This window comes from Capra hircus, chromosome 3 (genome assembly GCF_001704415.2).
Source record: "Capra hircus breed San Clemente chromosome 3, ASM170441v1, whole genome shotgun sequence".
NCBI lineage: Eukaryota > Metazoa > Chordata > Mammalia > Artiodactyla > Bovidae > Capra > Capra hircus.
Genome location: NC_030810.1, coordinates 8,387,552 through 8,404,053, shown reverse-complemented (window position 1 = coordinate 8,404,053; position 16,502 = coordinate 8,387,552). Strand labels below are relative to the sequence as shown.

The 16,502-nt window shown below is 52.4% G+C and overlaps 1 protein-coding gene across 2 annotated transcripts in view; it reads left to right on the top strand.

Annotated features, from left to right (window-relative positions):
* Positions 1-16,502, top strand: part of EFHD1 (EF-hand domain family member D1) — a 44,052-nt gene that overhangs the window by 11,628 nt on the left and 15,922 nt on the right. For both annotated transcript variants that reach the window (XM_018041122.1, XM_018041119.1), the window contains exon 2: positions 13,326-13,473. In XM_018041122.1, the coding sequence (XP_017896611.1) occupies positions 13,326-13,473 (148 nt within the window). The remainder of the gene's footprint in view (positions 1-13,325; positions 13,474-16,502) is intronic.

Genomic DNA, 16,502 nt, shown 5'->3' with positions numbered 1-16,502 from the left:
TGCACCCTCGGGGACCTGGTGAGCTCTGTCCCGGCCTTGGCGAGGTGCTGGCCCTGATCCTGTGCAGCTCTGTCTGTCTTGGCCTCGGTGACAGGGTCTCTGTCCCCTCCCTAAACGACTCGTGCTCCCCCACCCTTTCCTGCAAGAGCCAACTGTAGGAAATCTACACTCTGATTGATTCCTACCCATCAGAGCCACTGCTAGCAGAGCACCTGCTGTTCTGTGCAACACTGTTATTAGCGTTTATACATCGTCGGCACGAGGAGGTGGGTGCTTTCAGCATCCCTCAGTTTACAGATGGGGAAGCCAAGGCGCAGAGAAACTAGATGACTTGCCCAACGTGGCACTTTGCGTAAGTGGCGGAGCTGGGGTTTGAACCCAGGTGGCCCGTGTTCTTGTCCCCTGTGCCACCAAGTCTCAACCATCCTTTTTAAAAAAAAAAAATTGTTTTTGGCTGTTCTGGGTCTTCCTTGCTTCCCAGGCAGCCTTAGTGGTAAAGAATCTGCCTGCCAGTACAGGCAACACAGAGATGCGGGTTCAGTCCCAGGATCGGGAAGGTCCCCTGGAGAGAGGTCTTCCTTGCTCCGCTCGGGCTTTCTCTAGTGGTGGTGAGCAGGGGCTGCTCTTCGTTGCTGTGTGCAAGCTGCTCATTGCGGTGGCTTCTCTTGCTGCGGAGCACAGGCTCCAGACGTGAGGGCTTCAGTGGTTGTGCGGCACAGGCTTAGTGGCTCTTCAGCATGTGCGACCTCCCTGGACCAGGAACAGAAGCCTTGTCCCCTGCTTTGGCAGGTGGATTCTTTACCACTTTGGCAGCTTGAATTGGGGCTTCTCTGGTGGCTCAGCTGGTATAAAAAATCCACCTGCAATGTGGGAGACCTGGGTTCTATCCCTGGGTTGATAAGATCCCCTGGAGAAAGGAGAGGCTACCCACTTCAATATTCTGGCCTGGAGAATTCCATAGACTGTTATGGTCCACCGGGTGGCAAAGAGTTGGGCACGACTGAGCGACTTCCATGTCACTTCACTTCTATACCACTGGACCACCAGGGAAGCCCTCAGCCATCCTCGACACCCTCCCCTGCACAGCCAGGCGGGGCCCTGCATGGCAGGCCTCCTGACCTCGAGGTCTCGAGAGACCACCCACTCCCAGCCGGGGGCTGCTACCTCCTATGTGGCCGCCCCTGATCCATCCTACATGCCCGAGCCCAGATCTCATCTTGCTTCCCTCTTGAGAAGCCCTATGGGTTGGGGACAGCCTACAACATTTGGTGGCTCCCTATTTCCTGTGGAACACAGTCCAGACTTCTCACGATGACCCTTAAGGCCAGTCACAGCTGGCTACTGCATTCTTCTCTCTTGCTGGTTGCCCCAGCCGGACCCCCCTCCCGCTGGGCTGTTGGTCCCCAACCTTCCCCCACCCCCCATCCACCAACCCCCATCTCCAAGTCTGTTTCTGTTGATTCTTAGGAGGCTCCCCTCTCCCTCCATAGTGTTTATCCTGGTAAAGCAGGCTCTGCTCTTTTTTTTTTTAATATTTATTTTCAGCTCTTTGTTCCGGGGCATAGGCTCCTCTCTAGTTGAGGCTCACAGACTCAGTAGCTGCACAGCAGGTGGGATCTTAGTTCCTGTACCAGGAACCACCAGGGAAGTCCCCGGCCCTTCATGGCTGAGCATGGCTGACTTCTTTCTCCAGTCCCCAGGGCTGGACCCCAGGCCAGGTGGGTGGAGGGGGGAGCCTTGACCTCTGTAGAGAGATCTGAGCTCTGTTCTGGAGCTGTCCCTAGGCTCTAAATACGGCCGCAGGGGCGCTTCCCAGCCCCCAGGGATGTCAGGAGTGGGAGCCTTCCCTGTGGTGGTGCAGGGCCCTCTGGCAGTGCCACCAACCACAGGCCACATGGGCTCAGACGGGCCTGTAAGTGAGACGTGGAACAAGGAAAGTGACCACCTTCTCAGGTTGTCCCCGAGATCGTGTGACCACTCGGTGTGCAGTGGCAGCCTTAATTAGGTCACTCCTAGGTTGCAGCCCCAGGTTCTTTCCACTGAGGGAGCTGTAGGTCTGGGCCCCCAGCTGGGCTGCTGGATTTAGGGTGGTGCCAGCCCAGAGGGAGGGCCTGAGGGAGGAGCCGCTGCCTGGGAAGTGGTGGGTGGAGGCGGAGGCTCTGAGGACCCAGAGGTTGCCAGCCTGGGTGTCTTCCTTTCTGTTCGGAGGGACCGCTGAGTCGCCCACGGTCCACTTCCTCTAGGCCCGTGGTCCCTGGCCTCGCCCTCCCTCAGGGCCTCCCCCTGGCCAATGTCCCTCCCTGACTCAAGGGCTTGAGAGTCAAGGGGGTTTGCATTACTGCCAGGGCTGCCGCAGGCCTGACCGGGTCCGGATGTAGAAACCCCTAGGTTTGGGGTCACCCATCTCCCAAGATCCACAGGACTCCTGGGAATTCCCAGGACAACTAGGTTTCCAGGGGCCCCCTTGGGCCCAGTTTCCCAGCCCACCATGGCTTTTACGGGAGCTGTTGGGAGCCAAGGGCATCCCTGGTGGCTCAGCTGATAAAGAATCCACCTGCAATGTGGGAGACCTGGGTTCCATCCCTGGGTTGGGAAGATCCCCTGGAGAAGGGAAAGGCTGCCCACTCCAGTATTATGGCCTGAAGAATTCCATGGACTATATAATCCAAGGGGCCGCTCAGACACAACTGAGCGACTTTCAATTTTTTTCACTGTTTTGGGAACCAAGGGGAGGCGCCCCATTGTTACAGGAAAGAACCTACCCTACTCATTTCCACACCCCGCTGACCAGGAGTGTCCTTGTGGCCTCCACGGCCTCCATCAGGGAGTACCCACGACAGGTGTCCCCTGGGACACCCCTTCTTCTCACCCTCCTTTCTGGATGAATAGCCTGGTGGTTCTCAATTCCCAGGCCTACTTACTCTGTTCCTGTTCCCACACTGAGTCCCCAGCCGCCTGTACTTATCCAAACCCAGCAAAGGTGTTCCAATTTCAAAAGGACAAAAGGGAGACCCCAGAATTACGGTCTTTCTCTTAATGAGACATTTCTCTTAATGAGCTAAAACTTAAAAAATAAAAAGGAGAGGGGGTGCCCTTGCTGATGAGCTGAGAGCTTATCTGCCTTCTGTGATCTTCATGAGAAGGGAGTCACTCTGGGGCAAAACCCAGACAAAACCCAAACCAAGGACACATAGCCCAGAACATCACTGGGACCTTGAACCAGGGATGTCTGACACCAGAAACACTCCCATCTCCTGCCATTCTCCGCCTTCCTCAGGAGGAGCCCACTCGGGCTCCCGTGGGCCCAACTGTGCCCTGTTTCATTTGCCACGTCAGAAGCTTTCCAGGGCTCATCCCTCCCTACCCTGTCACTCGTGGCCAGAGGGTTCTTGGCACCTGGACCCTGCGTGTGGCTGAAGCACTTTGCAGTCCTGACCTGTTAACTGGTGTCACTGGCACGTTCCTCTCGGGGCTGAGGTGGGGGTAGTCACGGGGTGCCTGGCTTGGGGTGCTGGCATCAGTGAGAGAATTTGCGTGTAGCTAGAGCCTCCCAGTTTGAAGCCTTTTGCAGCCTGAGAGCACGGACTGGGGGAAGCCCAGCTCACCCTCGGTTCCCTCTCCTTCTGAATCCATGTTGAGGGTCCCTGGTGGGGAGAGTGCTCTCCCACTGCAGGCATTTGGGACAAAGCAGGTTTCCCTGCTTCTCTCAACACCCTAGGTAGCAGCAGCCTGATTCTGTATCCTCTCTGCTGTCTGGCGGGGCCCTGAGCTCACAGTGGGTGCTCTGTAGGGGTGGGGGTGGCGCCTCAGCTCTGCTCTGCCACCCTCCTTTTCATTATAAGCTTCCAGACACTGTGTATGGACCTACGGGGGGCTAGTCTCCTGCAGCCTGTCGAGGTGCGGCTGCTGTGGTTGTTAGTCACTTAGTCGTGTCTGACACTTTGCGACCCCACAGGACAGCAGCGTGCTGGGCTCCTCTGTCCTCCGCTATCTCCCGGAGTTTGCTCAAACTCATGTCCATCGAGCACTATCTAACCAGCTCCTCCAGTGGCAGAGGATGAGATGGTAAATGTGCTGGCCTCTTTCCAGAAGAAGCAGGGTATCAGCCAGAGGTGCATTCCCGCAGCACGGGCTGTGCACGGGACAGGGGAGGCTGGTGCTCACCTGACCCAGAGCCACTGCCACCCCACCTTCGCCCTCCCCACATCTCTCCATGATGGGTACTGTGTGCTCCCCCAGCCGCCTTAGTCTGCTCACTCCATGACCGGCCCCCTCCCCACCCCCACCTCCCCATCCATCCTGCACATCGAGCTGAGAGCTCTTTTCTGAAGCACCTATCTGATGTCGCCTCTCTGCTTCATACTCTTTGGGGGTTGCCCCCATTCCCCCTTAGGAAGACACAGCTTTCCCAGATTGCCTGTGGGGCCAGACCCCCTGCCCACTTCTGAGACATCCTATCCCCTGTGGACCTTGCTGGGAACTGGGGCTCCCTCCCAGGGCTCTGCAGCCTTGCTGCTGTCAGACCCAGCTCTGCCTAAGCTCCAGCCATATCACAGCTCAGCCGTCTGTACCTCTGCCTCCCCGCTGGGACCGGTCTCTGTGTTCTCTTTCATCTCTGGAGAGGCCCTGGGTAGACCCGAGCCAGGTGGTGACTGAGTGAATGGAGGCGGCCGGGGGCAGCCTGATTGGAAATCAGACTCTGGGCTCAGGCTTTTGTGCTTAATTCCTCAGAGTCCCCTTCCTCAGAGCCTGCGGACTCCTAGTTTGCCTGCAGTGGTAACACACTTGGAGACGGGCTTCTCAGTCTGCAGTGAATCAGGAGGGAGAGGAGGAAGGAGGGAGGAGGAAAGGGCAGATAATTTGAGAGCTGGGGGTACTACTGCACGAAAGACAGGAAACCAGGGCCTCAGAGAAGGGGCAGGCAAGGGAGGCCTGGAGGAGGAACCCAGCCCTGTGACCTGGGGGAACTGACTCCTTGGAAAAGACCCTGATGCTGGGAAAGACTGAAGGCAGGAGGAGAAGGGGACAACAGAGGCCGAGATGGTTGGATCGCATCACCAACTCGATGGACATGAGTTTAAGTAAATTCCGGGAGTTGGTGATGGACAGGGAGGCCTGGTGTGCTACAGTCCATGGGATTGCAAAGAGTCGGACGCTACTGAGTGAATGAAATGAACTGACCTGGGGGAGGGGGCTGAGCTCATCTGGGTAGACACTGTTGGGACACCCGCAGGCCCTGGGAAAGGCCATATGCTTCGGGCATGGTCTGGTACAGTGCCCTTCTCCTACCTGAAAGAGCCTGCCAGCAGGGGGAACCTTGTGAAAACGCAGGTTCTGATTTAGCAGGTCTGGGGAGGGACAGGAAATTCTGCGTCTTAGACAATCCTGGGCCACTGGTCCAGGGACCACACTTTGAGTGGCCAGAGCCTGCCTGTCTGAAGAGGCAGCGCGTGATTCCCGTACCAGGATTTTCTGGGGGAAAGCCAGGTGTTCCGAGCTCCTGGTGCCCTGAGGCCTAGGCACCCCTCCCCCAACATTAAGAGTAAGGCATTTTCTGGGGTGCTGCCATTTCCTGAGAACCCTCTACCCTCTGGGGATCCCCAGGGTGGTTTCTGATAGCCAAGCCCCAGGCAGACAAAAGGCTGGCCCGCTTCTTTCTTCCTTGATAGCAGGATTATTCTGGGGAGGTGAAACCCAAGAAAACCCAGGGGCTCTGCACAGTGGAGCCCAGAGAGCAAGCCATTCATGGACCAGCACTGGGTGGATGCTGGAAACTGGCCCTGCCCCCTTGCCTCTCTCCCTTACTGGCAGGGCCTTTGGCAGGGTGAGACTTAGGGCTCATTTAGGCCCCTTTGGCCAGGCTGGGGGCTTTCCCAGGTCATAGGCCCAGTTTGGGGACCTCAGACCATCCTGCTTCATTCCACCCCATTCCACCAGCCAGTGATGGCCCCAGTCAGAGTCAGGAAGCCTTCAAGTGAGGCCTTGGAGGGCAGATCTGATGCTGTCATCAGGACAGGCTGGGTGACAAGAGTTATTCTATAAGGGCTTCCTGGAAATTCAGCCCAAGGGGCCGCAGCAGGCTGTGGACTGCAGTTTCTTCCAGAATGCTAATGGTGTTGGATGCTGTTTGAGGCCAGTGAGTGTCGGTACCTCTTCAGCAGCAGCCCTGGAAGTTGTCTGCTTCCTCTTCATGGCTGCGGACAGGTCCTACTTTTAAATATAGCTCCCTCCCACCGCACGCTTACCAGGCACAGGGGCCAGAGCTGGTGGGTTATCTTTTTTGGCCCCTCGACAGCTCTGCAAGGCACAGACAGCTCAGTGATAGTCTGCAGTGGGCTTGCTAGCCCATCTCTCCCACATGAATGGCAAGGCTGGGACTGCACCCAGGCCTGTGTCTGCAGGGCCATGTGCACCTCTGACGGGACTGGAATGTCCCCCCTCAGAGATCCTGGAGAATAGCAAGAGGAAGGGAATGTGGACCTTTCAAAGCAAAAGCAAGAGAAAAAGCTCACCAATCCAGAAGAGGGCTAGAAAGAAGCCCCAGGAGACAAACAAGGTTGGGGTGGGGCAGGGGGTGTCTTGGGACCATGAGTGGCTTTTCTTTTTAATATCCTAGACTGCCTTTAAGAGGGAAAATGTGGGTTAAAATTTGAATTATAGGGGGAAAAAAACTGGTGAATGGAGCTAAGATGTTGGTAGAGGAGGAGCCAAGGACTTAAGGGGATGCCAATAGGACTCAGCAACGCTGCTCCTGTTATCTCTGCCAACGTCACCAGATACAAACTGTAAAACATCTAAGTCTCGCAGTTAACTCGTGGTCTGTTTGTTGGAATATCATGTATGCACTCCATCACCACCTGTCAAGGGGGGTGACTAATAACTGCCTCACAGCCCTGCTGAATTAAATAAGGTGACTTAGCACAGTGCCTGGCACTTAGGAAGTGCTCAATAAAGAGTAAACGCAGGCGTCTATTATTAATTCTTCATAGGAAAGTTGAAAGGGTTCCTGTATGAGACAATGTGTGTGAGCTGCAAAGCAGACCAGTGGTAGTTACTAGGTGCTTTGAACCCCATTGTCTGCGCCGACGGCAGACGGTCATCGGATGCTTTGAGAGGAGCAGATAAAACCGTGAGATGATGAGGGGCCACCTGGGAGGGTTTTTCTGCCTGCCTTGTAAATGCAGGCCCTGGAGGAGGTGGCTGTGGACCAACCCTGGGAGACGGTCACTTTAAAGGGAGAAGGGTGTGCTTCAGGATTACGAATCCCAGCTCCAAGGGGAGGGCGGGGACACCACTAATGTGGTCTCTTTCTAGTCTGGCCGGGACTTAACCATGGTGCTTGGCTGGTGCTTCAGGCAGGAACAAAGGGATGCAGTCTGGGAGTGGAGGCGCTGGCTGGCTCGTGACCCCTGTCTTCCCTGCCCCTCTTCCCTCGGAGACGTCCCCTCTCTGTCCACACACGGGCGTTATTCCTGGGCCAAACTGGCCCTCTGGCCGGATGGCGGGCCCTTTCCTCCTCCTGGGATTTGCCCCCCCCCCCCCGCCCCGAGGTGGTAGGCTTCTACACCCACTATGGTCAACCCCCAATTTCCTGCCTATTTAAAGAAATGTGAATTCCTTTCACCTGTTGCCCAGCCTTCACCAAGGCTGTTTCTCATACATTTGGCCTTTGTTCTTCGGCCTGGAAAGTGTTTCAGGCTTGAGGGCTTAAGAGAAGTTTTCCAACCCTTCATGGCCCTTCTGAGTCAGAACCCCGGAGAAATGCAGGGGTAAGGTCTCCGAGCCCCTCGCTGCCCACAGCCCCAGCCTGAAGGCACTTTGGGCTGGGGAGCCCGTGCTGGCTGCAGGCTCAGGTGATGGGGGGTGGCCCTGGTCCTCCCTGCCCCTGCTGGGCGAGGACAAACTCCTGCCTTGTTCCCTGACCTTTTCTTCTCTCGTCCCAGTTCATCTCCGGTTCCCGAGGCCCTTCTCCTCACCCTTGAGCGTTTCAGCTGTTCTTGTCTTCCCTTCATTTCCCTCCCTTTCTTCTCCGGGTTCGGACCCCAACCCTCAGCCTCTGCCCAGGAAGATCTGTATCTTGGATGCACCCCATCTTTGGCTTCTGTTTCCTCTGCAGACTTTGTTGGGACCGGCATCGTGTGCTGAGCAGAGGGCAGGGAACACCCGTCCACACTCTGGGCCTGGAGGGCAGAGCACAGGGGCCGTTCACCTGGCCGCCTTTCTGAGGTAGTGTTGCTCTGAGAAGCTGTTTCCCCAAGTGTTTTCCTTGGAATGATTCCTTAGAGGAGCCTCCCCCCAGTGGAAAGTCCCTGAACGCAGAGGACCGTGTGGCCCGAGCGCTGTTGCCCTCGGACACATGACCGTATGGAAGGCTTTGGAAAGTTCCATGCTAGAGAAGCCTGTTCACTTGGAGCAGGACTCCCTGTAACAGAGACCGTCCCTCCGGCCCGTTTGTAAGAGCTCTTCTCGCCTCCGGTCCTGTGTTAGCTGTTTTTGCCAGGAAGGTCTTCCTTGGTATTGTTCCGTCGCTAGGTCGCCTCCGACTCTTTGCGACCCCGTGGACTGCAGCTCGCAACGCTCAGAGCCGGCCTTCCCTGGGTCGGGAAGATCCCCTGGAGAAGGGCTTGGCAACCCACTCCAGCGTTCTGGGCTGGAGAATCCCACAGACAGAGGAGACTGGCGGGCTGCAGTCCGTAGAGTCTCAGAGTCATTCACAAGTGAAGGGAATTAGCATGCTAACTATGATAAACAGTAACTCCCCACTCCCCACTCTCTCCACCACCATTCTCCTTTCTGTCTGTGAATCTGACTATTCTCGGAATGTTAGACAGCTGGAATCATGCAGAATTTGTCCTTTCGCATCTGACTTACTTTCACTTAGCATAACGTCTTCAAGATCCGTTCACGCTGTGATGGGGCCCACTCTTCACTGTGGTGCGTGGGCTTAGTTGCTCCACAGCATGTGGGATCTTTTCCCAGATCAGGGGTTGAATGTGCGTCTCCTGCCTGGGCAGGCGGATTTGCCACTGATCCAGCTGGGAAGCCCTGCCCCAGCAAATTTGACAGTCAGCACTCTTCCTAGGTGGCCTACCTATACCTACCTAACAGGCCAGCCACTGAATTGCATGGGCATCTACCCCTGTTTATCTTTCCCTCCAGAAGCCTGATAGAGGGCCTTGCTGATTCTGATAGAGTCAGTCCTGGTGTTCTGGTGGACCCGCTTGACCATCTTGTTTCAAAAGCAAGTGACCCAGCAGTTCTGCTCTGGGTTATTGACCCAAGGGAAATGAAGGCATATGTCCATACAAAACTTGGACAGAAGTGTTCATAGCAGCATGATTCATCATAGCCACAAGTGGAAACAACTTACATGTCTCTCAGCTGAAGAATGGATAAACAAAATACGGTATATTTATACAATAGAATATTATTCAGCGATAAATAACAAGAATAAAATAGTGATTGATGTGTGCTACAACATGGTGGACCTTGAAAACATTACCCTAAGTGAAGGAAGCCAGACCCAAAAAGTCACATATAGAATGATTCCGTTTGTATGAAATGCCGAGAACAGGCAAACACATAGAGACAGAAAGCAAGCTGGTGGTTGCAGGAGACTGAGAAGAGGGGATGGGGAATGGCTGCAGGGCATGGAGCTCTTTTTGGGGGTGATGAAAATGTTGAGGAGTTATTACTAGGCAGTGACGGATAGTTCTACAACATTGTGAATATGCTAAAAATCACTGAGGTGTGCAATTTAAACTGCGCCACCATAGCTCAGTTGGTAAAGAATCCACCTGCAATGCAGGAGACCCCAGTTCGATTCCTGGGTTTGGAAGATCTGGTGGAGAAAGGATAGGCTACCCACTCCAGTATTCTTGGGCTTCCCTGATGACTCAACTGATGAAGAATCCGCCTGCAATGCGGAAGACCTGGGTTTGGAAGATTCCCTGGAGAAGGGAAAGGCTACCCACTCCAGAATTCTGGCCTGGAGAAATCCATGGACTGTATAGTCGACGGGATCACGAAGAGTCGGACGCGACTGAGCGACTTTCACTTCCACTTCAATTTAAAAGAGTGAATTTTGTGGTATATAAATTGTATCTCAATAAAGGTGCTATTTTCAATGTTCAAGTTCTTTTTAAAAATTTTTTATTTATTTATTTTTGACTACTCTGGGTCTTCATTGCTGTGCGTGGGCTTTCTCTAGTTGTGGCAAGCAGGGGCCGCAGGCACTCGGGCTTCAGGAGTTGTGGCACACGGGCTTAGCTTCTGCTCCAAGGCATGTGGGATCTTCCTGAACCAGGGACTGAAACTGTGTCTCCTCTACTGGCAGGCAGATTCTTAACCACTGGACCACCAGGGAAGAATCATAAAGCTATTATTATTATTATTATTTTAAGCTAAGAACCAAGAAAATATGGCCAATCCCTGAATCACTTTTAGGGAACCCCTGGCAATCACTGCTTCCTCTTTTAGGTGCTCACAAATCATGTTGATGATACTAGATCCTGAGCCAGTCCATCTGTGATTTATAAGCTCTGCCTGCTTCCTGGAAACGCTGGCACACCTGGAAACCGCCCTGGAACGCCTGTCTTGTCCTTCAGGGTTCTCAGAGCCCACCAAGAACTTCCAGGGGACTCATCTGTGAATTTTAGCACAGAACTTTTGCAACATGATCCTTCCAGCCAAGAAGGTGGTGGGAGTCCAGGGGGAGCACAGAGCTGCCTGGAGGAGGTGGCTTCTGTTGAATAACAGAGGGCAGACCGTGCTGTTGGAGATCAGAGGAAGTGGGGCAAGCTCCTTGGCTCCAGGGGACAGAAAAGGCCACCAAGGAGGGTGGGGTGGGAGTATGTTGTGGGTGGGATGAACGGCATGAGCTGGCCACTGTGGCTGGAACACAGCACCCTGGGGAGTACTAGGCTTCATCTCCAGCAAGACCACGTGGGCCTCAAAATACCACCAGCCCACATGGTTGGATTTCTGGATGCCCACAGGCTACGGGTGTGGTGTGCTCCCCAACAATGGTGGTTTCTTTTGTGGAGTTGAGGGTGGGCAGGACAGACAGTCAAGAAGTCTGTTTTTTTGTTTGTTGGTATTTAATTTTTTTTAACTGTAGTAAAATATACATAATGTTTGCCATCTTAACCATTTAAGTGTTGAGCTCACCATATACTCACATTCTTGTGTAACCATCACTACCTTCCATTTCCAGGACCTTTTCTTCATCCCAAATTGAAACTCTAAACCATGAAACAGTAACTCCCACCCTATCCCTCTTCCCCCTGGTCTCTAGTAGCTACTCTAGGAATTCTGGAAATCTCATATAAGTGGAATTATGCAGGTTTGTCTTTTTGTGTCTGGTTTATTTCAATCTTAGCATAATGTTCTCAAGTTTCATCTGTGTTGTAGCATGTATCCAATTCATTTGCTCAGTCATGTCTGACTCTTTTTGACCCCATGAACTGCAGCACACCAGGCTTCCCTGTCCATCACCAACTCCTGGAGCTTGCTCAAACTCATGTCCATTGAGTTGGTGATGCCATCCAACCGTCTCATCCTCTGTCGTCCCCTTCTCCTCCTGCCTTCGTTCTTTCCCAGCATCAGGGTCTTTTCAAATGAGTGAGCTCTTCGCATCAGGTGGCCAAACTATTGGAGTTTCAGCTTCAACATCAGTCCTTCCAATGAACACCCAGGACTGATCTCCTTAGGTTGGACTGGTTGGATCTCCTTGCAGTCCAAGGGACTCTCAAGAGTCTTCTCCAACACCACAATTCAAAAACATCGATTGTTCTGCGCTCAGCTTTCTTTATAGTCCAACTCTCACATCCATACATGACTACTGGAAAAACCGTGGCTTTGACTGTATGGACCTTTGTCAGCAAAGTATAGAATTTCATTTTTAAAATAATTTTATTTATTTATTTTTTACCTCGCTGGGTCTTCGTTGCTACAAGGGCTTTCTCTAGTTGCAGTGCGTGGGCTTCTCATCGCGGCGGCTTTCCTTGTTGCAGAGCACATGCTCTTCGGTGCCCAGGCTTTAGCAGTTGCTGCCCACGGGCTCAGTAGTTGTGACTCCTGGGCTTAACTACTCTGCATCGTCTGGGATCTTCCTGGACCAGGGATCAAACCCATGTTCCCTGCACTGGCATGTGGATTCTTATCCACCTCACCACCAAGGAAGACCAGAATTTCATTTTTTAAAATGGAGAATAATATGCTACTGCGTGAACATATAATGTCCCATTGTGTGGATATACCTCATTTTGCTTATCTGTTCATCCGTCAGGGGAGTCTGGGGTTGTTCCCACCTTTGGGCTGTTCTGAGTGGATTTGATTTTAACGCATGATTTTCATGCTGTAGTAACAAGGGATCTCTGGGCAGTGGGCTGTTCTGAGTGGATTTGATGTTCATGCTGCAGTAACAAGGGATCTCTGGGCAGTGGGGAACAGGATGGATTTGCTAGGAGAGCCAGGGAGTCTGCGAGAAGCTCCATAACAGCCCAAGAGTGTCGAGAAGGATGCTGGGGGTGGGGCTGGGTGGAGTGGCTGGGGGGAGAGCAGAGGCTGAGGAAGGGTCCCACAGGGCTGACCCAGGCACCTGGGAGCACAGGGCAGGGCCAGGATCCCTGCCGTGGGGAGGCTTGGGGGCTGGGGGCACCGTCAGCAGAGGTGCTGGCCCTGTGTCGAAACTTGGCCAAGAGTATTGTGCCAAGTCCCGGCTCATCTGTAACATCCGGGCGTGACCATTCAGACCTGGGGACTGGGTATCTGGGAGCTGGAGGGCTAAGCGTGAAACCAGAGTGCCAGGTCGGGAAAGCAGCTTCCAGAGACAGGAGACCTGCGGACGAGAGGAGAGGTAGATGGAAATGGGGTGATGGGGACCCAGGGACCGGTGACCGAAGGAAGCTTCCAGAACCATCAGTGTAATAGAGCGGGTGCATAGGGTGCCTTGTGGCAGCCCTCCCATTGTCCAGCGTTAGGAGTTCCGTGGATGTTTGTTGACTAAAACGGGGAAAAATATAGGTAAACAGGCATATTTTTCATCCTCAGGAAACTTACAGCCTAATTAAGGCATTAACAGATAGGAAAACACTCCTGGAGTCCAAGACCCACTTTGAGTTGGACCCTGCAGAGTCCAGAGGTGTTGAAGGAGAGGCCAGGGACCCTTCCAACACAGTGACCCTGGTGGCCACTGCAAGGCAGGAGTAGTTTGAGTCATTTTTCAGTAACTAAAGCCAAAAGCATTTCACGTCTGGTAGGTTAACAAGTGTCTTTTCTGGCCATGGCTATCCCTCACCAGCGCCCTGCGTTTTACCCCACAGGTATGATGCTGGAAGGGATGGCTTCATTGACCTGATGGAGCTGAAGCTGATGATGGAGAAGCTGGGGGCCCCCCAGACCCACCTGGGCCTGAAGAGCATGATCAAGGAGGTGGACGAGGACTTTGATGGCAAACTCAGCTTCCGTGAGGTACCTGCGTCCTGGCCGTGAGCCCCTGAAGGGTGAGGGTCCCTGAGAGGACCCGCTGATTTACCGTCCCCTGGACTACACAATGTCTTGGGCCCTTCTGGAGAGCTGCTTGGATATTTAACCTGCAGTTCTGCTTTTTAACATATCTTTAAGGAGCTAGTGAACCACAGTGCTGGCATGAGAAAATGCTCAGCAAGCAGTTTGAAAATCACTTTGGGGAGGATAGCCTCCTTTGGGTAAAATGGTGAGTATTGAGAAATCTGGAGGGATGTTCACTAAAACATTCATAGTGAATGTTTGTGGGTGCAAAGTTTCGGTGGTTTTTAGTTTCACACTTTAAAAATATATTTAAACTGTTAATTTTTATGTTGTTGTTTAGTCGCTAAGTCTTGTCCGACTCTTTGCAAACCCATGGATATAGCCCGCCAGGCTCCTCTGTCCATGGGATTTCCCAGGCAAGAATGCTGGAGTGAGTTGCCATTTCCTTCTGCAGGGGATCTTCCTTTTACAGGGATCGTACCCTTATCTCCTGCTTGCAGATGGATTCTTTACCACTGAACTACCTGGAAAGCCCATTAATTTTTAAAATAAGCATTTTAAAGTAGTTTTCTTTTAAAGCAATTAAACAAAGGGTCTTACTTTCTGCCCCTGAACCTTCTCCTCCAAACAAGTCCAGGATAGGTTTTTGTTCTTTGGACCCCTGGAATTGTGAGCAAAATTGTGTACATATAGATATATTCCTGGAAGAATACACATAGATCCACCTGATTTCCCAATGGGTGAAAACCTCAGCCATTTTTACTTTGGGGAATAAATCTCAAGGCCACTGGGTTTCTTCCATGGCAAGAATGTAGCTCCACAGGGAAGGGGATTGCATGTCTTGTGTGTTTGAGTTTTACTGAAAGGTTTTTAGATGTATCCATGACCTGGTATTAGAATAACTTTGGCAAGACCATCCAGGCTGAAGGTTTGGACATTAGCCCAGCTGCTGTGGTCTCGTTTTCAGTCGTGTCTCTTTTGGGACCCTTGGAAGCTGAAAGAAGAGAGGACAGTCCTTGTCTTCTGGTGTTTAACCCTGATTATTCCAGAAACAGTGGAGTTCTGGCATCCTGGTTTCTGAGGGTGAGAACTTTGGCCAAACACTGGTCTGTCCAGGCTAGATAGGGCCTTTGGCTGCGCTTCCTGGTTGCGGGGGCGGGGGGCCAGGGGCGGTTCTCTCTGAAGCTGAGTTTGCAGCCGTGAGCCCCTTCCCCAGCTGACCATGCCTCTCGCTGCTCACAGATCAACTTCAGAATCCCCCATCTCTTCCTTTCCTCAACTGGCTGATGTGGAGGTAGATCATGGAAAACCTGTGTTGGGCGTAACCCTCAGAATAATCTGCTGCCAGACTTCTCATTTCAGAGCCAAGGAGCTAGAAGACCGAGAAGGTCAGCACTTGCCTGAAATCAGATCCCGGCTCAGGGCTGGGCCTGGGAGACAGCCTGCCACCATCATTTACCACGTTCAACTTGGCGGCTGCCTCTCTGGTGCCCTTGCCTCTCATTTGTATTACTACAAATTATTAATCATAATAATAATATCAATCCTTTGTATTATTCATGCATCATGCTAGGCATTAGCTCTTTCTTTCCAATGTCTCAAGTGGTAAAGAACCAGCCTGAAATGCAGAAGACGTGGGTTCGATCCCTGGGTTGGGAAGATACCCTGGAGGAGGAAATGGCAACCCACTCCAGGATTCTTGCCTGGGGAATCCCATGGACAGAGGAGCCTGGCAGGCTACAGTTCATGGGGTCACCAAGAGCCGGACATGACTGAGCACACATAACAACAGCAATAATCTGGGTGCCCCTGCAATGTAGAAAGTAAAGGATTTCGCCTTGGTGAAGCTTTGGAGGCACTGCTGGGGAAAGAACTTCTGTGGCAAAGTTTTAACCTCAGGGGAATGGAAATCGAGGGTGCTTAGACATCTATGCAAGTCACCAACTGAAAATCCCTCCCCTCTGTTTGACCCAGGATCCTCCTGCATGTGCCCCTCTCTGTTTCCAAGATGCTCAGTTAGCTTTTGGTTAGCTGTTGGTTTGGCCATTTCGATCTGAGGCTTGGACATTTCCAAAGGGTTTTGTTGTGGGTACTCAACCCACCTACAGGTCTTCAGGGGTGTTCATGTTCAGTCCTTTGTCAATTCAGAGCCCCACTGTGGCCCCATCTCTAGGAGCTGTGCCCAGAGGTACAGAATTGGAACTCCTGCTCTTAGGATTTCACTCTGCCGGTATCCACCCATGTTGTAAGCCACCAGTGGGCTGATGCTGAGTTTGTGTAATGAAAAGAGGTGTACATTCCAGCCTCTATCTTCCACACAGAGCTGCGTAACTGGAACACATTATTTCTCAGCCTCAGTTTTTATGTCCTTAAAATAGGGCTGTTAACAGCTTTTGCTCGGGACTGTTTTGAGGACAAAGTTCTCTTTCTATGCCTCTATCAGTTAGAATGCTTGACTGTTAGTGATGGAAAGAGAATGCTAACTAATTTAAACAAGGAAAGAATAGGTGACTGTTGGTTCACATACCTAGGAGATGAAGTGAAAGTGTTTTAGACACAAGTAATCAGTAATTTCCTCTTGCTGTACCTTGACTGTGCTTTTTTCTACATCCTTTCTTTCCAAATAGGGTGTTGTCCCTGGTGCTTGCCATGATGGTTGCTGGCAGCTCCAGGCTTCATTGCCCCAGGGGATGGAGGGCTACTTCATCCCAGAATCCATAGCAGTCTCAGAAGAAGGCTTCTGATTGGCCCTCATAGGGGTACATGCCCACCTCCTGGACCAATCATTGCATCCAGGATACTGTGATTGGTTAGATTCAGGTCATGTGCCACAGGGCATCATAAAACCGCTCCACCACCATCATCATATGTGGCAGGAGCTGCCAGACAGACAAAATGTCTCATTTCTATAGTGCCTTCCTGACCTGATGCTTAGTGGGTGCTTGGTGAGTTCATATTCCCTTTCTTTTTTTTTTTTTTTTTTGGGTTAA